Source organism: Pristis pectinata, chromosome 23 (assembly GCF_009764475.1).
Source record: "Pristis pectinata isolate sPriPec2 chromosome 23, sPriPec2.1.pri, whole genome shotgun sequence".
Classification (NCBI taxonomy): Eukaryota; Metazoa; Chordata; class Chondrichthyes; order Rhinopristiformes; family Pristidae; genus Pristis; species Pristis pectinata.
Window position 1 is genome coordinate 21707256 of NC_067427.1, and position 22977 is coordinate 21730232.

At 42.3% G+C, this 22977-nt stretch overlaps 1 protein-coding gene across 6 annotated transcripts in view; it reads right to left on the reverse strand.

Annotated features, from left to right (window-relative positions):
* The window catches only part of LOC127581979 (astrotactin-2-like), a 1282697-nt gene that overhangs the window by 790465 nt on the left and 469255 nt on the right, over window positions 1–22977 (reverse strand). For 5 of the 6 annotated variants that reach the window (XM_052036827.1, XM_052036825.1, XM_052036826.1 and 2 more), the window contains one exon: window positions 6195–6299. The exons of the other annotated variant lie outside the window; for it this stretch is intronic. In XM_052036827.1, coding sequence (XP_051892787.1) covers window positions 6195–6299 — 105 coding nt within the window. The remainder of the gene's footprint in view (window positions 1–6194; window positions 6300–22977) is intronic. 6 annotated transcript variants of the gene reach the window in all.

Here is a 22977-nt window from a genome sequence, read left to right on the forward strand (position 1 = left end):
AAGATAGAATGGACACCGGGAAGACTAATGAGTCAAGAGCATCAGGGTATTAAGTTGCTGGTGGGCAACAAAAAAGGATGGCTTCAGTTTGACAATCAGAGGTTCATCTGGGTCTTGACATCCAAAGAATTACATTGACACCGGAGGAACCGCTCTTCAGGTGCATCCCAATGGCACTGCCAGGGACAAGTGGTAAATGCCACGGGGAAAGAATCCCATGATGAAGCATTTAAGCAGAAATCAGACCACAAACAACCACAAAACCCAGAATGGATTGCAGATATACTCAGAACCTCTTACTTTCAATGAAGCAAAGTGCTTAGAATAAATTTTAATCATGTGGTCTAAAGAAACATTTTCCTCAGTTTTCTCAATGGAACTTCCTCCCATTCTCTTCGGTTTCCTCAACAAATCAAACAGTGCACATTCTTCCAAATCACAGCGTGGTACCAAATCTAATTCCTCAATGAAACTTTAAAATTTAGGATTCTGTAAACTCACAGACCCTGAAATACAAACTCAACATTTTACTCCTGTGAAGTAATCCAAGTGTGACTGTTAGTATCCAGAATAAACCTGCAATTACTCTTGAGAAACCAAAACATAAAAATGATGATAAACAAGTAAGGTTGCACATGGTTACTAGCAGTTGTTAAATTAAATTTAATTTAACAACTGCTAGTAATTTAATTTAATGAATAAAAATAACTTCAATTAAATAAATTAAAAATTAGAATTATGCCAAGGAATTGTTAAACTAACATGTTAGTACCAGATGTGCAACAATTGTATCCACAGAACTAACTTGCCAACTGGATTATGTAAACAAACTGTTTCATCCCCGTAAAATGCATGGTTGAAGTCCATGTCACTTGAGTTACTATCTGCTGTGGAATTATGTCTGGAATATTCATGATGGAATATTTTCCATCTGGGTAATCCAGACGTACGTTGATGAAAGTAATCCTCTTTCTGGAATGGCAGTTTGCTCAATGACTTCTGAAATGACGAAATACTGAACAGGACAACTCTGATGGATCCTCACAGAGCATTGGCCAAGCATTTGTTAAATGTCAAAGGGACAGGCTGATAGGAAAGCAGATGAAAAAGATAAAACTTTTATATTCCTAAGCACTTTGCACCAAATCTTTTCAGCAGTTAAGTGTCATCGACAAGGCCAGCATTTATTGCCAATCCTTAATTGCCCTTGAGAAAGTGGTGGTGTCTCTCCTTTGTGAAGTACTTCAGTCCTTCTGTCAAATGTCCTTCCATAGTGCTCTTGGGTGGGTGGACCCAGTAACCATGAAAGGACACTGGTTTCTTTCCAAATTAGGATGGTGTACAAACTGGAAGTGAACCAGCAGACAGTGATGCTCTCATGTACTTGGTACCCTCCTCCTTCTTGGCGGTAGAGGTTGTGGGTTTGACAGGGACTGATGGAGTCGCCCACCAGGTAATGCGGTGCATTGTGTGTGGTGCACACTTTGCAGCCACAGTGCACCAGTTGCAAGGGAAGTGCACGTATAGGGTGCTGTCTGGTGTGTCCCAATCAATGGTTTCTTTGTCTTGGATGGGGTTGAACTTCTTGAATTTTATTGCCATTGTCCTCACTCAGGCATGTAGAGAGAATCCCATCTAGTTCCTAACTGGTGCCTTGTAAACTGGGGAATGACCTTGGGTGTCACACATTCCAGAACGAGCGGCACGGTAGCGTAGCGGTTAGCGCGACGCTATTACAGCGCCAGCGATCGGGGTTTGATTCCCGTCGCTGTCTGTAAGGAGTTTGTACGTTCTCTCGTGTCTGTGTGGGTTTCCTCTGGGTGCTCCCGTTTCCTCCCACATTGCAAAGACGTACGGGTAGGTTAATTTGGGTTTAAAATGGGTGGCGCGGACTCGTTGGGCCAGAAGGGCCTGTTACCACGCTGTAAATAAAATTTTTTTTAAAATCCAGCCTCCAAATGGCTTTTTTTTTAACCACAGCTTTTACACAACCCATCCAGTTGAATTTCTGAACTGATTTTGAAATACTTTCTCAGCTGGAATACTGTGAAACCGGAAGTGCCAACCTCTATTTTAAAGCAACAGAAGGTTGAACCAATCCAACAGACTCCTCATCTGAGGGGGAACAATATGCCCCTCCCAGTCATCCCACATGGACCCAACATCAACATTCATTGAATCTGACTTGCGAAGCCCATTGGATTCTATGAACGTACAGCCCTGTAAATGCCATGTGCATGAATGTCAAGCAATAGCAGACCAGCAGCTCGGTATAACGAACACTACCACTGTCACCTTCAACGTAGGTAATAGTGTCAGCTATGGTTCACTGCTTCCACTCTTAGCTTCAGCCAACAGACGTAGGCTTCACTCCAAACTCCCAGAAAATCCAGGCCAACAACTCAGTGGTCCCAAGAGTGAGCTGCACTGTCCCTCAGATTAAAAATTTCTTCTCCCTCAAGTAGACATTTGGATCCTATGACACTATTTTGAAGAACAACAAATAAGTTCCCCATTGTCCTGACAATATTTATCCATAAATCAACACCAAAAACAGTTAAGGTTTACCCCTGGCTGTCTGAGCAAGTTGGTTGTCTTTACGTATAAATGGATGTTGCAGCAATACCCGTAGGAAGAGTGGCTGATTGTGCTGACATTAATGGGGCGTGGGTGACTGTCAGGAGACAACTAATGGCCCACATTCCAAAGCCCTGAGAGAACAACGGCTCAATGAACTGCTTCAGCCTCGAGCCTGCTCCATTATTCAATAAGATCCGGGCTGAACCTTAGATCAGCTCCACTTTTCCATCCTTTCTCCCTATGTTGCAGTCTCGGTCTTGATAATAACTGAGCACATGGCAAGTTCTGAATAATAATAAAGCCTGGGTTAAAATGTTGTAAGTAACACTTATGCTGTATAACTGGGAGATACCAACCTTACAAACAAGAGAGATTGCTAATGGGTTCTGGACCTGAAACATGAACCGGTTCTCTCTCCACAGATACTGCCTGACCTGCCATGAGTTTCCAGCTATCTTTACTTTAGATTTCCTGCTGAGCTAACATGTCAATTTAAGCACCTAGACAAGTAGTTCAGAGCTTGGGGACTTGGTGGCAAGTGTTCAACACAATTTCTCAACCATCTCCATCACTTACAAGGTATAGGTCAGAAGGTCAGACACTCTTCATCTGTCTGAATGGGCATTGTTGCAATAAAACCTAAGAAACTTGCATCAACCGGAGCATTTGACTGAGAGTTCAACTCCTATATCAAATATTCACTCCTTCCACCATTAGTAGTGCAACAGCAAGATACAAGCGTAGGATTAGTGTTTGATGGTCAGTGTGGACAGTGGGCTGAAAGGCCTGTTTCTGTGCTGTATAACTCTCCTATGAGGAAGGACTCTTCAGCACATGAAAAATCCATCAACACCCCCAAGTTCCCCTCTAACTCACACAGCACCCTTCACTACTGCATACAAGAGTGTTCCATGAGTGTAATGGATTCAAAATTCTGAAACTTCCTACGTAACAAAGTTGTGGAGAAGCAAACATCATGTGGGCTGCAGCAGTTCAAGAAGAAAGCAAACCATTTTCTTCTCGGATAACTTGAGGTTGTCCATAGATTATGGCTTTTCTAAAACAGATTCCTCTTCCATGGAAAAGCAGCTGAAACAATTCTTATCACGTTAACGTGGTAATGACTGGCGTTGAGTGAGTGGGATACATACAGCGCCTGAATAAAGCTAAATCCATCTTCTCCAGAATCGAGGCCACAGTCACACTCCATTCGTTATGCTGAGTCTAGACTCTCAAAAGACTCTACTCTAAGTTTTGCTGTGGGAACAGATAGCCAGGCAGACTGAGGAAAAGATTCCATGAAGTGTTTAAAGCTTCTTTGGTTGTCAATGACTCCTGGGAATCTCAGGGCCATGACCACTCCAACTGGAGAAGGAGCATTCAGGATGGTATTGAGAACTTTGACTCCATGCCTCAGGAGCACACAGAGGCCTTGCGTAAATAGTGGAAGGAGTCTACCATGTTATAAACTACCCACCAAACCAGATTCCTCCTGCCCCCTCTGTGGAAGTCACAGTCTGTGGAAGAGTCTGTGGTTCCCACGTTGACCTCATTTGCAACAGCAGGGCACATAAAACCATAGAGGAAGTCAGTCATCCTCAGTCCCAAGGGATTACCTCAGCAGAAAAAGCAGTTGGCTACACTGGGACAAGAGAAGGGCACCTGCACGTCACTCTGCGCAAGAATTAACTGCAAAGCAAACCACATTTCTATACCCAAGATGCCCCAATGCTTGTCACAAATTTGGGACTGACTTTGACCTTTTTTATTCCAGGTCATGGCAAGGCATATGTCAGTGTAAAGCCAATTACCATCAAGTAGGGCCAGAAATTTCACAACGAGAACACAGTGGTCAATGCCATGGCACAAGGCCACAGACAATTAGTTCAGTTTCACTTTGTCGTATGAGTAAACCTGACCCAAGATGAGGTTTGTCGTTATAAAATAATTCCATTGGCTCATTGTGAATTCATTGTGATTCGCTGACCAAGGTTTATCAGAAAGGTCACAGATTTCATCTTCAGTCGATATGAAAGGATGATCTTTGGCTTTGTGACAGACATTTAATAAGCATTAAACTGCTGACGTTCTGAAGAAGATCAGTCAGACTCTCAGGAAAACTGCAAAAGTCTTGGAATTTGAAGGCCTGCTTTCTGATTAGCATTCATGATGTAAAGAAACAAACTCTGTAATTCCTTAAGAAGGGTGGCACAGTGAAACAGCCAGAAGAGCTGATGCCTCACAGCTCCAGCAACCCGGGTTCAATGCTGATCTCTGGTGTTGTTGTTGTAGAGTTTCAATGTTCTGCCTCTGACTGTGTGGGTTCTGCCCACATCCCGAAGACTGCAGGTTGGTAGGTTAAATGGTCACTGAAAATTGTCCCCGGTATGTTGGTGGGTGGTAGAATCCAGGGGGGGGGGGGGGGGGTGCTGTTGATGGGAATGTGAGGAGAATAAATGTGAGGAGAATAAATGGGATGTGAAAATGGGTGCTTGATGGTTGGCACGGATTAGGTGGAGCCAAATGGCCTGTTTCTGTGCTGTATGACAATGACCCTGAAGCCATCGTGGCTCATCGTGTCCACACCTGCTCACAGAGTGATCTTTTTCCTTGCTAATTTCCCTTGTAAATATTCTTGCTGTATTTCCATTAATTCCGCCTCCCACCATTAGATTCTACCACTTCACGTTCACAGTGGCCAATAACCTACTGACTCACAAATCTTTGGTATGTTGAAGGAAACCAATGCAGTCTCAGGGAATACATGCAAACTCCACACAGATAGCACGGAAGATCAGGATTGTGCCACTGGTCACGAGAGCTGAGAGGCAGCAGCTCAACAAGCAGAGTCACTCAGTCCCTCACCTGTGAGGGAAACTCGAAAGACAAGCTTGAGCAAAATGGCTCTTCATCAAAGAATTAAGACTGTTGACACAAATCTGATGTGGAAAATTTCACTCCGCCAATTGGTCAAGGACTGGTTAAATGGTAGCATGGAAGAAATATGTATCAAGGAAATTCAGAGCTCACTGTCAATCTCCAGGCAATTTTCCTTCATCACTAACCTATACAGTTTTCTTTCTCTGTTTGGGTTTCCCACAACTTTTTCCTTTGAGCCCTGTTGCAGATCTTTTGAGACCAACTCAACATTATTCTAGAATTAACAATACAGAGTGGCAAGCTGTTTAAGACATGCTTAATCCAACTTTGAAAACATTAGCAGTCCAATATCTGTTTCAATATTAACTTTGTCATGATTCTGTATATTGTGGTATAAGCTGTCAAAGAAGCTTGGACCTGTGTGTGTTTATCGCTTCCCACAAATCAACTACCATGCATTTGATGGAAATGACAGGACAATTTTGGAATCTACTAATGTCAAATTGCTATCATTTGAAGATGAGTTACAGTCAGCAGGTTCATATTCCACACTGAGTTAGATCAGAGATTTACACTATCAATTCATTTCATAGCAGGCGGTTGCCAAAGGCATAAGCTTAAAATGAAAAATTGCTGGTTCCTTATTCCTGAAAAAACAAACCAAAACCTCAAATTTGACTGTCACTCTCACTTCTTATTATGAGACTGCTGAGACATATTAAAAGTCACTTTACCTTTGCTCCTTCGCCTCCCCCTGTGCTCAGAATAGAAGGTGAGATGGGTTTCATCATCTGCTTCTGTACCAGAATCCTCTTCTGCTCTGAGAATTCCACTCCCACCTAGAAAGTAAAAACAAAGCTGCCTTAATTGCAGTGGACAGCACATCTTTGTTCACAAGTTCAGAAAGCCAGCAAAGAGTTGAGCTCCATCACACCAACACCAAGTCCAAAGTAGAAAAGCTGAGGGAAAGCATGAAACTGCTTTTGGGTGTGTTGATTGCAGAGTTGACTGACTGAGCAAGCATCAATTGGTTTGGAAAGTATTTTCACTTTCACAGTGAGTGAAACACAACAAAGGGGTCTTTCAAAAAAAAGTACATTATACCATTAACTGTTTAAATATTACCTGATGATTGTGAAGGTGAATGATGTCAGTTTGCAGTATGCATCGTCTGGTGTCAAATTTAAGTGTCAAACATAGCACAGCCAGATACCGAGGGAAACTGCCTCAACTCCACCCAAACACATGCCTCTTCCAGCCTCAAAGCAGCTTCACCTGTTGGCTGGCTTGTCACATTTCTGTTCTGAGAACAATCATCCCAATTGACTGAAGTATTGTGCTTGGAGTCGATGGTCACAAGGGACAATAAAGAAACTGCCCCAGATGATTTGACTAGAGATACCTTCATATTAACGGTGTGCTGGGGATTGTATTGAGGATGACGCCTGGTGCTGACAACACCCAGTCAAACTCTTGTACTCCCTGTGATGTTGAGGAGCTAATTTCCTCTGTGTACCAAGTGTGGGGGCCATCACATTTCCATTAAATGTATAGTAATAGGGAAGAGAGACGTCGAAATCAGAGCCCGGATTATTCTAAATTGAAAATGCCTTGCAGAAATGGAGCTTTTTCTTCTCTCTCTCAACCTTGCACCAGTGTTGTTGTTTAAGTTGAAGTTGTAACACATTGAAGTTATGTATAAGTTACGTCAATTTAAGTTTATGTTAACTCCTGTTTGTCCTCATCTTGTAATGTCCTGTGCTGCTGCAGTAAAAAGCTCATTTCATGGCATTTCTACCCTGTGTATGCTTGCCTATGACAACGATAAACCTGAACTTGAATATTTGAGTTTTAAGATCAGAAGAGGTGAATTAAATACTTTTCATTTGGAATGAAAGTTAAATTGCAGAGCAAGGTTTAATTTGAGTGCATTTTCACTCGCTCTGAAGAAGCTATATTCTAATTGATATGCTGAAACTGTGGGTTTAGGAGCCTCTACTTCTTTTCCTGTAACCTAGTATTGGCAAGATACTGAGATGCAACAGGTACTTCCACACAGCGTGCGAGAATATTGGGTCCAGTTCTCATCCTGATCTACTACACTGCAAACCTGGAAAGTTCCAGCTGTGCAGTGCAGTGGAGTCAGTAACACTTTTTTCTCAGTCAGATCCAAAATGTTCCTGCTGTCTCATTATCTTGTCAGACCTACCAACAGTCAAAGTATAGTCCCTAAGTATCTTGTCGAACACACTGCAGGAGGAAAGGAATATTCTCTCAGCTGAAACAACAAAGACGGCAGCGTCTGCCAGCTAAACAATGGGTTCTTTTATACTTGCAGACAAAAGGAAGGGCAAGAGCAGGTATTTGGAGGTACACATTTAAATAACAGTTCTTATTCAGTTTTTCTTTTAATGTGTCTTTCAAATAAGAGAGCACTGATATTTGAATCTGGCTCCTGATGAAATCAGCTTGAGGTTAGCAAACACATCCATGAAGTGGTAAGCATGTGCTAACCTTTACACCACTAAAACTGACCAAAAGATTAATTCTGCCATGTAACACTCTGGGAAAAGCCAGCATTTGGAAATTTTACTCTTGAAAAATGAAAAATGATCTGCCAATGAAACAAACTGCCATCAATTGGCCAATATTTGAAATAAAACCCAAAAATGCTGGAACCACCCAGTATACTGGGCAACAACTGTGGAAAAAGATAAGTTGATATTTCAGGTCTGGGACCCTTCAGCAGAATCTGCAGGGTTTTGATTTTCAATCTTTGATCTCTCCGAGTCACTTTCTTGACTCACTGCCTCAAGATAAGCATCAGAGGAACACACACTTCCTACTTTTTCTTGTATCCTGTGAGAAGATGAGCAGCAAAGCACCTCCCTTGATCAGCATTGTCTCGGAGTACAAAACTGAAACCAAAGACTTAAGTTAATCAGAGAATGGAACAGGATCCACCATCAACAGCAACGTGTCACACCAGGAGTTGTGCTAAAAAAGGGGAAATGAGAGATGCTCCAGACAATTTCTCATATGTTTTTTTCAGACACAAAAGGAGATCTTTTGGGCCATCAAGTCCATGTCAGCTCTCAGAGCATTCCCATCAGTCCCAATCCCCTGCAGTCTAACCTCTCTCATATGCCCATCAAGTCCTTCCTGATTCTCCATCCTGAGGAGGAGAGTAGAATTCCACAGGTCGGGGATGGGTGGGGGGTCGGATGGGGAACCACACTAATGGAATTGCAAGCTCATGACTTGTGATGTCATTTCAGTGTCAGGCAGGTATCAAGAAATACCCTTCTGCGAAATAGAGAAAAAAAAGTGTACTCCTGAGCCATACTGACACACCCAATAATTAAATACAGAACAAACAGAAAGAATTGAAGAACTAGTAAAGCAAAACTGCTTCTCCAAAAATGTAATTTCAATGCTGCAGCCAAGTTCATACAAATTATACATGATTAATTATTTCTGAATTAAATTTAGATTGGCAAGGTTTCTTTGCAATCTGATCACTTCACATTTGTTTTGTAGCCTCAAGGATGATTGAAAAATCATGAAACGATTTGCAATGCAAAACTGATTTGAAAGTCAAAACGTGTTATTAATTGGACATTTGCAATTTTCATGGACCGTTTGACATGCCAGCAAATCATGAGCCATTTGACATGCCAGCAAATCAGCATGCAGTTAATATTACCAATTAATGGCAATTATTTGCAGAAATAAAAGGATTTAGTTCACATGGCTCACAATAGTTGTCATGTTTGTTATGCAGGGAACTTTGCAAAGGAGCTAAGTAATGGTTGCTCAGAGTCCACTGTTTTAAAAATGTCGTTTGACTTATCTCTGCCTCAGGCATCACATAGATATTGGGATGCAGTTCATTTTAACTCACTTAAAATAAGCATTTCTAGCAGTCCAAACATGCCCTCTGGACACTTCAATACAAGAACGATTAATTCCTAAGTATTAGGATTATATAGCATTCCCTGCCGGTTGAAACACTGGAAACAAGATCCCTCTCAGAATTGGGACATGTTTTACGGTCTCGGGTTTGTCCAAACAGGTGCTGTTACAACAAAGAAACACATCGTCAACTATTGTTCCTCATACCACGTCGCCAGAGATTTAGTGCAAAGTTCCCCCTGAAGTGCCTGGAAAAACAATCTCAGAGGATCAGTCAGAGTCACAGGATTTGTGGCTATATAATACAGGGAACGAGAATGAATGAGATTGCCTCAGGGCTATCCACAAGCCTGATCTGGTCCCTCAAGATGGCCGAATACAAACAAAACATGATTCAGACAGATTAAACAGTGGCTGTAAAAGTTGCAACTTTGCTAGGTTCTGCCTCACAGTAGGCAATTGTTGTGAACTTTTTGTTGTTCCTCATCATTCCTATGATGTACCAGGTTGACATCAGAATCTCTTTCATTCCCTGTTAGTTGCTCACATCCATACTGAGAAAAGGAGGGTTCTGGCAAAGACCCCAACACCGTGAAAAGTTCAGAAATGTAGCTGGTGGAACAGAAGGAAAATAAATATTTAAGATTCTGAAAAAAATGAAATAAAATACAACAAATATGGTGGAAATATGCAAAGTCAGTCAGTGATCACAACATGTGGCCTGTGGTGGCAGCTTTTTGGTTGATAAGGGCACTGTTCAAATAGAGGGCACATTGTGGTGTGAGTTGCTGTGAAGATGTTGGTGCTTCGTCAGGTGTATGAAGACAGGGCACTGTTCAAATAGAGGGCACATTGTGGTGTGAGTTGCTGTGAAGATGTTGGTGCTTCGTCAGGTGTATGAAGACAGGGCAGTTGAGCTGCATGCAGAAGAGAAAGGATCGAGGAAAAGGGAATCTCAAGATCTCAGACTTGGCACAAACATAGTCCATCAGGTGATCCTTGCTCCCCTAACATAGAACAGAACAGCACAGGAACAGGCCCTTTGGCCCACGATGATGTGCCGATCAAATTAAGCTAATGATGCCTAATTAAACTAATCCCTTCTGCCTGCATATGGTCCATATCACTCCATTCTCTGTATATTCTTGTGCCTGTCTCAGAGCTTCTTAAATGCCTTTGTCATAACAGCCTCCACCACCATCCCTGGCAGTGCATTCCAGGCACCCACCACTCTCCACACATCTCCATTGAACTTTCTCTCTCTCATTTTCAATGCCTACCCTCCAGTATCAGACATTTCAACCCTTGGAAAAAAAATACCAGGAGTTGACTCTATTTACGGCTCTCACAATTTTATAACTTCTATCAGATCTCCCCTCAGCCGCTCCAGAGAAAACAACCCCAGTTTGTCCAACCTCTCCTCATAGCACAAGCCCTCTAATCCAGGCAGTATCCTGGTAAACCTCATCTGCACCTTTTCCGAAGTCTCCACAACTTTTCTCTAATGGGGTGACCAGAATTGAATGCAATGCTTCAGATGCTGCCAAACCAACGTTTTATAAAGCTGCAGCTTAACTTCCTGACTCTTGAACTCAATGCCTTGAATAATAAAGGCAAGCATACCATTCGCCTTCTTTACTACTCCATCAACTCGCCAGCCCCTTTCAGGGAGCTATGGACATGAACACCAAGATCTGACACATTTCTGGATTACCAAGAAAGAACACTTCTGGTACTGGAAATACAATAGTGGTCTTTGTTGCAAGATGCTTGGATATAAAACGAGGGAAGTTTCGCTGCAACACAGGGCTTTGGTGAGAGCTGACATGGAGTGCTCGATGCAGTCATCTTATTTAAAGGAGGATATATTTGCCTTGGTGAGAGAGCAGAGAACGTTCATGGGTTTGATTCCCAACGTGAAAGGGTTTACTTCTGAGGAATGATTGAGTGGTTGAATCTGTACTCTTTGGAATTGAGAACAATGGGCAATGATCTCATTGAACATAAGATTTGAACAAGACTTGACTGTGTGGATGTTGTGAAGATGTTTCCCTTGATGTGGGAATCTAAATCCAGGGGACATTGTGCACTTAATGATGAGTTAAGGAGAAAAGTCATTGCTACCTCAAAAGACTGTGAATGCTTGGAATTTTCTTTCCCAAAAAGTTGTGGCTTGTGTTATCATTGGGATAAACAGCATTGAATGATTTTGGATATGGTTGTCATCAATATTCAATTCAATACCAAGTGGGTCACACTTTATCCCAAGATGAGGTTTACTAAGACAAGAAGGCTGACTGGTACGTTTGAGGTAGCGATGACTTTTCATCCTTGATATCTGAGAGGCGGTTCCCAGGATATCAGAAGTGGTCTCGAAGTGAAGCTTTACTACTGGAAGGCAATGCGGTGTAGCATGGGCAATTTTGTAGAGGACCTTAACCTTGAGGATGTTGAATATAAGTCACATCCTCTGACGTGCTTCAGTGAAAATGTTGATGATGGTTTAGAACTCTAACTCTGAGAATGTGCAAGTTCACCGTCATCTGCACACTGCATCTTGACTGCTGAGGTCTGAGTGACTTTAGTTCTCGAGTGTTGTCACCATGGGTTGAACATTTTTTCATTAGTTCTAAAGCTCAACTCTGTGGGAAGTTGGTTGGACATGCAAAATTGCAGCACCAGAGATTGAAAAATCTGTCAGGGCAGTGACAAAGCCTTATTTGACATCGGCCTTAACTGAGATTGGTTCTGTTGTCGACATGTTGGCTCAAATCACACCTTGCATAGAATCGTGAAGCAAATGCATCGGATTTCTCTGGGCTACCGAATGTGAGGAGGGTAGACCACAATTCTTCCTGATTGATGAAAGTGAGGGCTTTAGGTCAAGGTGGGTGGTGCATTTCTCTTGGTCTTGTCAGGCAGTGAAGGTCATGTCAACCCTGCCTCTGTATGAATGGAATCCATGCTGTGATTTGAGGAGCAGCTCTTTGATCACTTTACAAATGAGTGAAGGAGAAGTTTCTTCTCTCAGAAGGATGTGAATGCTTGGAATTGTCTTCCCCAAAAAGTTGTGGCTTGGGTTATATGTGGATAAACAGCATGGAATCATTTTGAATATGGATGACCCCAATACTCAAATCAACAGTAAATGGGTCACACTTTATCCCAAGCTGAGGTTTATGGAGACAGGAAGGCTGACTAAGGCAGCACTGGAATACCTGGCTTTGGAAAGAGCAAAGGCATGAATGATTTCTTCAGCACTTGATGAGTTACAACAGGCAAGGAGGTGGGAGACACAGTGGAAGAGGCGGTCAGTGGTCCAGATGGTGGAGAATGTATGGAAATTAATAACTCAACTCTGGGTCATACTGGATGACAGAGTTGCAAACAATTTGGTTCAAACTCAGGCAATGACCAGCAACAGTGAAATCAAGTCAGTGGCTTCTGATGAAAAGACTTTGTGACAAGCTAGTAACATTTCTGCTGGAGTTCTTTCATCTTTGTCAGTTTTTTTTAAACAGGTACCCCAATGTGACAGTGGGAGATTTGCAAAATCCCTCAACAATTCCATTTCCAGGGGATCTCTGGGATTCAATTCCAGGTTATGCATTGGATTATGTCCTTGAGGATAGAATACTCCTATTGGAGTATTGCAGTTAGAATTCAGACTAACCATTCTGGAAGTGGCCACCACTGGTCAGGCCTTGGGCACCAAGATATTCACATCACTCTGTTGGACTGGGATCTCACCATAGTTGGCGTGGACTCAGTGCACTGAAGGGCCTGTTTCCTTGCTGCATTGCTCTATTACTCTATGACAATGCTTGACCAGGTTGAGATGTAAATTAAATATACTTCACAGTCTGAAAGATTTTGAAAGTTGTTCTATTATGTTAGTTGTTAACAAGTGGAAGTTGGCAAGCTGTTTGTATGCAGCTTGTATAATTTGATGTATCCTTTGTCACCAATCATAAAAAGCAATTAATGTCCATCCAAATGTGGAATCTGAGCACAGGCCAAAGAACTAATGTTGCAAAGATGCACAGATACATGAAAATAAGGAAGAATAGTTTGATATCTTGCCAAGTGATGGCAAAATTGGGCATGAATAAAACATTACAGACATTATAGCCAGAAAGGCAAAGTGCAACAGCACAAGCCACCAGTATCTACTAGTTAATCATACTACTTTATAGAGGTGGAATTAAGCAGTCTCAGTGATTTGGAACTCTGCCTCAAAGAGTGGTAAATGCAGAATAGTTGGGAAACACAGCAATTTTCCTTTGAGACAACCTGTCACAAGAATACAATGAAAGGAAATATTCCTTCAGGTAAATTCTCAATGGGAAAAGAATGAATCCAACAAACTTTGTTTCAGAAGCCAAGTGTGGAAATTCATATCAATGAAGTGCAGTCAGGAGTGGCCTTTTCATAACAGAAAGAAAACTTCCTTTCTTTGAGCCACTCTCACACTGAGAACTAGCAGGTGGATAGAGACAATGTGCTTTTTCCATAACTTCAGAATAACACTCTGCAAATAAATTGCATGTTGCATATCCCTCTTCCCATTTGCCTTTCTGAACAATGGTATTCACTTAGTGTAATATTCCATGCAAAATCTGAGATAGTTTGGTGAAGCATAACTGTGTGAGTTGGGTTCGTTTTGCTTGGGACCTTGAAAGTGGTAACTAAATAATCGGAAGACCAAGACTATTGTGTTCGGTTCCTGCAAGAAACTCCATTTCTCCACTCGCTCCATCCCTTTCCCTTGCAACCATTAAGATTGAACCAGACCCTTCAATAACTTACATATGAACAGACAAACACATCAGTCAGGAGCAGTAGGAGCAGGAGAAGGCCACCTGGCCCCTCAACTCTGCACCACCATTTAATAAGATTATGATTGCAATCTCAACTCTGCATTCTCATCAACCACTGGTAACCTTTTACTCTCTTGCTTATAAGGAATCTATCAACTTCTTCCTTGAAAATATACAAAGACTCTGTTTTCACTGCCCTTTGAAGAAGAGTTCAGAATCATCAGGACCACGCACTTCCAACTCCATAACATTGTGTGACTGCATTCCTGCCTCAGCCCATCCACTGCAAAAGTCTTCATGCTCACCTTTTATTGCATCTGGTCTTCACGATTCTAATGTACTCATTTGTCCATCTGTAAACTCCACATGATTCAAAACACTGTGTGAACACTAACTTGGACCCAGATCCCTTTCATCCAAACCCTCTACACTTGTTAATCACGGCTTCTTCTTCTCTGCACCTCAATTTTAAAATCCTCAGCTTTTGGCTTCAAATTCATAGCCAGGCTAATCTCAGTTTCTTATTACCAATAGCCTCTCCTTTAAATTCTGACAGATTGATCATCCGTGAACTTAATTGCTGTCCCATTAGTGACTATAAATCAGCTGGTCAGGACCCTAAATTTGCCAATCCACTCCCTAAACTTGCCAATCCACTCCCTAAACTTGCCAATCCACTCCCTAAACTATTCTGACGTTCCACCTCTCTTCTTTCTTAAACCTTTCCTGGAAATTCTCTACTTCGACCAAGCATTTGCTTTCAGTGTTCCCATGAAGTACTTTGGGACATATTACCACATCAAAGGCTCAATATGAATAAGCTACTATTGTAGAAATGGACAGCGTCATACCAGCCAACATAGAACAATAGACCAGTACAGCACAGTACGGGCCCTTCAGCCCATGATGTTGTGCCGAACTATGTGTACACCTGCTCCATGATCAATCTGATCCTTCCCTCCTGCACAGCCCATAACCCTCTATTTTTCTTACTTCCATGTGCCTATATAAGAGCCTTTAAAATGACCCTTTTGCATCAGTCTCTACAACCACCCCAGCAATGCATTCCAGGCACCCACCACTCTCTGTGTAAAGAACCTACCTCTGACACCTCCCCTGAACATTCCTCCTCTGACCTTAAATGGGTGTTCTCTGGGGAAAAGGTGCTGGCTGTCCACTCTATCCATGCCCCTCATAATCTTATACACCTCTATCAAGTCACCTCTCATCCCCCATCGCTCCAAAGAGAAAAGCCCTAGCTCGCTCAACCTTTCCTCATAAGACACGTTCTCAAATCCAGGCAGCATCCTGGTAAATCTCCTCTACACCCTCTCTAAAGCTTCCACATCCTTCCTATAATGAGGTGACCAGAAATGAACACAATAGTCTAAGTGTGGTCTAACCAGAGTTTTATAGAGCTGCAATATTACCTTGTGGCTCTTGAACTCAATCCCCCGACTATATGGAGTGCTGGAGTTCTTAACCACCCTGTCAACTTGCACGGCAACTTTGAAGGACCTATGGATCTCTTCCTGCACACTGCTCAGAATCCTGCCATCAACCTTGTACTCTGCCTCATGTTCGTTCTTCCAAAGTGTATCACTTCACACTTTTCCGGATTGAACTCGATCTGCCACTTCGCTGCCCGACTCTGCATCCTATCTATATCCTGTAGTAACCTACAACAACCTTCTGCACTATCCACGACCCCTCTAACCTTCGTGTCATCCCCAAACTTACTAACCCATCCCTTCACTTCCTCATCCAAGTCAGTTATAAAAATCACACAGAGCAGGGGTCCTAGAACAGATCCCTGCAGAACTCCACTAGTCACTGACCTCCAGGCAGAATATTCTCCATCTACTACCACCCTATGCCTTTTGTGGGCAAGCCAATTCCGAATCCATGCAGCCAAGTCTCCATGGATTCTTACCCTCACTGGTGCGCAGCACAGGCAGCATTCCAGAGATTACCACCCTTGAGGTCTTGCTTTTCAGCTACCTTCCTAACTCCCTATATTCCCTCTTCAAGACATCATCCCTTTTCCTATCTGTATCGTTGGTACCAATGTTTGCCATGACTTCTGGCTGCTCTCCCTCCTGTTTAAGGATGCTGAGGACTCGATCCGAGACGTCTCTGACCCTGGCACCTGGGAGGCAACGTACCATCTTGGAGTCTCTTTCTCGTCCACAGAATCTCGTATCTGTTCTCCTAATCAATGAATCCCCTATCACTACCACAGTCCTCTTCTCCCCCCTTCCCTTCTGTACCACAGAGCCAGACTCAATGCCAGAGTCCTGGCTGCTGTGGCTTTCCCCTAATAGGTCATCCCCTACAACAGTATACAAAATGATATCCTTGTTATTGAGGGAGATGGCCATGGGGTGCCCTGCACTGACTGCCTATTCTCTTTCCCTCCCCTGGTGGTCACCCAGCTACCTGCATCCTGCAACCTGGGTGTAACTGCCTCCCGGTAACTCCTGTCTATAAACTTCTCAGTTTCCCCCAATGATCCAGAGTTCATCCAGCTCCAGTTCCCTAACATGGTCTGTAAGGAGCTGCAGCCGGACTCACTTCTTGCAAGTGTAGTCATCAGGGACACTGGAGGTCTCCCTGATTTCAACATCCTGCAAGAGGAGCAAACTATTGCCCTGCCTGCCATTCCCACTGCTCTAAACTGTGCAATAAGAAAAAAAAGAGACCTTACCTGAACCTCAACTTAGCCTCTGCTCACTTACTCCGCCTCTTCATGCCGAAGCCTTTTGAGCCAAAGCTTCTTGAGCCAAAGCCTCAAGTCCCAGTCTTACACTGAGCTACACACACAATGGCCACTCCGCTTCAGTTTATCTTCTTTTTTTATTGGCTGCTGCTGCCCAGTTAGCTGAGCAACGAGACTTGCTCTCCAAACTGCTTCCCGCTCTCACTCCTATAAAATGAAACTTAACAGCAACGAGACTTGCTCTCTAAACTGCTTCCTGCTCTTGCTCTCACTTCTGTGAAATATTTCCAACACTTCCATTGCATCTCCTAAAACATAAAATATCATGTTTTGGAGCAGCTTTACAATTACTACTCTTAAGAATTAATGCATTGCTTATTATTATTCACAGCTACTGACAGCAGTGATAAATTTCCTCACCTCATGCCCTAGAGGTTCATTATTAGATGCACCGTCCCATGAAAATTGCTAATGAGAAATAGTAATCACTTTTGTAGCTAAGATTTCAAATTAAATCCTGCAATTACTCTCTGCTGTCAGGTAAATTGTGTAATGTTTACTGGAGATACAGAGAACGACAAATTATCCTGCAGAATCTGGAAAACAAGGTCAAACATCACCATCCCAATTAAATCCCAACCTACATATGCACAAAAAGGTGACAAAGAACCAACAGGCCTTATCTATTCATTAGAAAATGCAACTCTATTCAATGTGCACTGAAAACTGGAAATTCTAATTACTGGAAAGTAAGAAAAAGCAGCCAGCTTCTTGTCGAGCTATGAGAAACTCCTCTCCATCTCCTCAGACAATTGAACTAACATCAGAACTTCCTTGCCTTTGGTAAATTATTCAAAATACTTTGACTACAACCCTTGCGTATTCCTAATCTCCCAAGAGGACAAGAAGCAACAACCTTAATTCTCATTTGGATTCCAAATCTTGCATGTGTCCAGGTGAGGCAGTGCCTATGGAAGAGAAACAATTAACCTTTGAGGTGAATGGCCATTGGTCTGCAACATCTATTTCTCTCTTTGCATATGTTGTCTGACCTGCTGGCATTTCTGTTTTTACTTCAGATCATCAATGTCTGCAGTATTTTGCTTTTATTCTGAACATTCAACATGCCTTGGGCAAATTATGAGAAGGTAATTAAGATGTCAGAGCTGATGAGTGAATTTCTACACTAATGTACCAGATACAACGCACAAGTGAAAAGCAGAATTTTGAGTTAATTTCAGACTTCCACTTGGTTGCAAACTAAATTAGGGAAGCATGTTTCACATTAAATTGACAATGGTGATAGGACTTGCCTCAAGCAAAGTGGAGATACTAAGCCTGAGTGAGTACTCCTATCTGAAGCCATGCAACAAGGGAACAACATACAGACTTTTATCTGAGCCACACAGAGTGCAGACTGCTGACTCCCAGTGGGGAAAGTCACAACTGGGTGGCCTCTTTAGAAGCAGCACAAAAGAAATGACTTGTTGCCCTACCATCTTCTCATAGGCCACAATGCCTACTAATGGAACCTAGCTGCACACTTCTTTTATTGTCAATTAGTGACTGCAAGCAGTTCTGTCCTCATTGGATTGTATTTGCAGACCATTAAATGGGACATTGGCCCAGCTCTTAAGGCCACTGTTCCCCTTAACATTCAACCTTTGCCTAACATCATCTGGTGTGCAATATCAATCTCTGCCTATGACACAGAAATTAACTGGCAAGGGTCCGACCTACAATCTGTGCTTTTAGCCTCTGCTGGACTTGTATATCTGTACCCTATTTTCACAACTGGTTCACTGACAATTGTCACACCTCTACTGAGGCCAGTAGACTAAGAGCAAGGTTGCATTTTGCTTCTTAACAATTAAGTATTACCGGCAATAGCTTTTATATTTATATGTCCAATGTAATAGCATTCTGGGTGTAACTCTTCCAAGATTCATCTTGCCAAGACACTGGATATGACTATTCTATGTCTCCACTTCAGACATTCTTGATCAGTGGACAATTTGAATCTCCTGAAGTAAAAAGGCAAACCCAGACTTGGAAACTTATCTGAATCAGCTCATAGGTTCAACTCAGAAGTGTGGCTTGCTGCATTGTTGCAGTGATTTCTGCAGCTGTGTCTGGAAAGTTATCATTCACTGGTTGAAAAGTAAAAGGATCAAGTTTAATGTACCTGTGTCAAGATCCTCAAGAGGAAGGTGGGATAGAGTATTTTTGATTGTGTTTTGTCTGGAAGATAAATGCTCAATTGTGTTGTCATATTGAGACAACAGAATCAGTCACCTTTGCATTCTAGAGGCTGCTTTGGCATTAGCAATTTTGAACCTAGAATGGCTAAAAGGAGCTTGTGATCTGTGTTTAAAATGAAATATTTTTCCAACAGAAGTTAGAGAAACTTCTTCGCCCCAAAAATGATTGTAATTCTTTCTCTATCTACACATAATTGCATTCATACCTATTTACAATGGGAGGCACAAGCACTACTGGCCTCTCTTGGCCATCACCAGAATGTGGCAGGTAACCTTTTTATTACTGGGTCATTCTTGTGGATAATTATCTTGAAACTTTGCTTTTTCTTCCAGTCCCATGAGTAGATTAGATGTTATATAGGTCCAGTTCTATTCCCTCTGAATCAGCTTCACTGATATGCAGACTCCCTCTCTGCACTTTTCCTGTGAGATATGTTCTCTCTGTGAAGGGATCACATTGGCAGGAGTGCTCCAGTTGTTGATGAGGGCTTGCATTTACACACGGTCGTTATAATCCTTTTTCTGACACTTACAACATTCTCCCTTCTTAAAGGAACAGAACTGAGATGAATGGCAACCATGGCATTTGTTGCAGAATTCACACCCATTGAATCACGTGATGCTGATTTCATTTCAGGAACGGAGCATTCACTACTGCTTTCTGAAAAGAAGCTGCTGCCTTGCCTTGTTTGTGCTTGGCAATGAATTCCTTAGCATTTTTCACCCACATTTCCATTGAGCTTGCACTTTTGCAAGCTTGTTTAAACATTAGACTTTGCATGCTTAACAGATAGGGATTAATTCATTCACCACTTAACCCATGCATACATCTATCCCACAGGTTTAAAAGTTCACCAAAGTTGTGATGTCTGGAAAGTCTTTCAATACAATATAGTCGCTGACTGTTTCTCCTGTTCTGATTTCTGATGTTAAACTTGTAACACTCTGCCAATCCACAAGGTTGGGAATTGAAATTAACCTTCAATTTCTGTACTACTGTGAATGGAACCTTTTTGGTATTTTGTAAGCCTATCAGATTCGAAAGAACAAGACATGTCTCCATCAAAATAATAACCTTCTTATACTCATTTATGGTAGTATTAAGTGCTTGCACATTTTTAATGCGATCCTACACTTCCAGGATATCAGCAATAACATTTCCATTCCCTCCATGCGTGACGTGAAGAACTCACATCCTCCACTGTACACTCCCAGACTGCATATATAACCAGTCCGCACTTGCACCATTTAGACTTGTCCCATCCAAACAATGGCTTTACTGCACTCAAGGTTTCTCTGCACCATGAACAATTCTGTGTTTAAAACTCATTATAGATTTCTCTTTCAGTGGTACAGACAAGTACAGTCTCTTGTGTTTTGTTTTTGCTTTTTATTCTTGCTGCCCATGTGTGTTTACTGATTTACAGTTCACACAGGCAAATCATTCTGCCCGAGCCATTTTCTCTTCCCTGCCTGTGGAGTACTGAGGTCCTGTGGTGAGTGCCAGTGACAAAAAAAACCTCTTTGAGAACCTTTTCACATCAGGGACTAGCCTTGGTGCAAGTTGCACTGTATTGGGTGACCTGTACCATTGGTTAGTATCAGTTATACAGTCTCTCAGAGGCACCAACAGTTCAGCAACTTGTGTGTCCACTTAAATGCACAGTAACAACAAAAATGTTTAATTACATCACAAATATGATGATGTCATTACACCACACACACACGCACACGAATAAATGGACACATATAAACCACGTGGGCAGGGCTTGAGGATTTTTAACTTCTTAAGGGATTTTGGGAGAAAAACAGAAAATGCAGAGAACACTCAGCAGATCAGGCAGCATCTGTGGAGAGAGGAACAGAGTTAATAATTAAGATTGAAGACCCTTTGTTGGAACTGGGAAAGAGAGGAAAAAGAAGTTGCAGATAAGCTGGGAGAGGGAGGAATGAGATAGAGGGAACATCTCTGATAGGGTGTGGTCAGGGATGTCATGACGATAAGATTTTAAGGTTTTCAGGTCAAGGGACAAATGAAGGCCGTTAAAGACCGAGGGTACAAAGAAAGGTGCTCAAACTGTTGTGAAATGCTGTTTTGACGTCCTGTGGTTAATGTCCTTGACCACAGGACCTCGTTTAGAGCCGATTTGCACTCTATTAGGTGGTCAGTGGAGTTGACTAGTAACATTTATAATGAGTTCTTGAAGGCACCGACAGTTTGAAGATGTGTGTGCACTTTAATGCAGACAAACACCCTACACATGTACTTATGTTACATATATGATGACATCACACACATATGCAAACCATTTAACACGAATATATCACGTGGACAGAGCTTGAGGGGATTTTGGAAGAAAAAAAGAAAATGCCAGAAACACTCAGCAGGCCGGGTAGCATCTGTGGAAGGAGAAATAATGTTAATGCTTCCAGTCCAAGGCCCTTCATCAGAAGGAGGGAAATTAAGTTTGGCTGCAGTTTATAACAAAATGCATTGCAGGAAGAATATACCATCATTACAAGCAGAGATTCACCAGAAGAACAGGATGATGCAAGAGTAGAGACTGAGATGCGAGAAATTACGCTGAAGGAATGAAGGAATGTTCTTCTCAATTATCTTCGAACTTCTGATGAGCTGTAGCATGAAAGAATCGTACAGCACAGTATGAGGTGGTTTGACCAAAATGACAGTGTGAGCAGACAGAGCCTGCTCCACTGATCAGCAAACTGGTAACAAGTGCATAAATTGAAAATAATTGCAAGAAGAATTAAAATGAGGAAAAAAAATGTTCTTCACAAAAAAAGTAAACAGCAAGTGGTAAGAATGTGTAATTCCATGCCATAAACAGTTGCTGATGCTGAGTCTATAAATAATTTTGAAAGGCAATTAGTTGGCTGAAGAGAAAGCAGATGTGGAGCACAGATCTGAGAATAGACAGTAGCTTTTAAAACTATTTACTTCTCAGAAGTTGCGTGTTGCCATGCCAGCATTTGTTGTTCATCCCAACTGCTCCTGATAAGGTGGTGATATGTCAAGTTTTTGAACTGCTGCAGTCCTGGTTGAAAGTACTCTCACAATACTCTTGGGTAGGAAGTTCCAAGATTTCGTGACAATGAAGGACCGACAAGTCAGGATGGTTTGTGACATGGAAAGGAACCTGTAGTTGTTCCCATGCTGCCTTTTTCCTTCTTGGTGGTAGAGATCATGGATTTGGGTTTGGGATGTGCTGTTTGTGTAGTAACTGCAGGGCATTGTGTAGATCATACACACTGCTGCCACTGTACACTGAAGGTGGAGGGAGTGAATGGTTCGGATGGTAGAGAGGGGACCAATCAACTGGCAGCTTTGTCCTGGTGATGATGGGCCACTACAGGGTTATTGAAGGTGCACTCATCCAGGCAACTGGAGAGTATTCCATCACACCCCTGACCACTGCCTTGCAGATCATGGAAAAGTTCTCTGATGCCAGGGGGCAAGTCATTCACTGCAGAATACCCAGTCTCTGACCTGCTATAGTCATCACAGATTGGACCATCTGAGCTTTTGGTCAATCGTCATACACAGGAAGTTGATGGTGGAGTCTCTGTGCATCTATTGGCAGAGTCTTGATGAGCTGTGCACTGTATCATTCCCTGATTCTATAAGTTTTCAGCCTGTTTACTGTGTTAAGTGGAGTGGCGTTTGTGAGAGTAGGCAGTGTAAGAGTGGATACTTGAGGCTTTGGCAAGAGAGGTTTTGGTGAGGAGGTACAACTGAGGGGGAGGTGAGGATTTTTAAAATTTCTTTTTCATCCTTAGCACT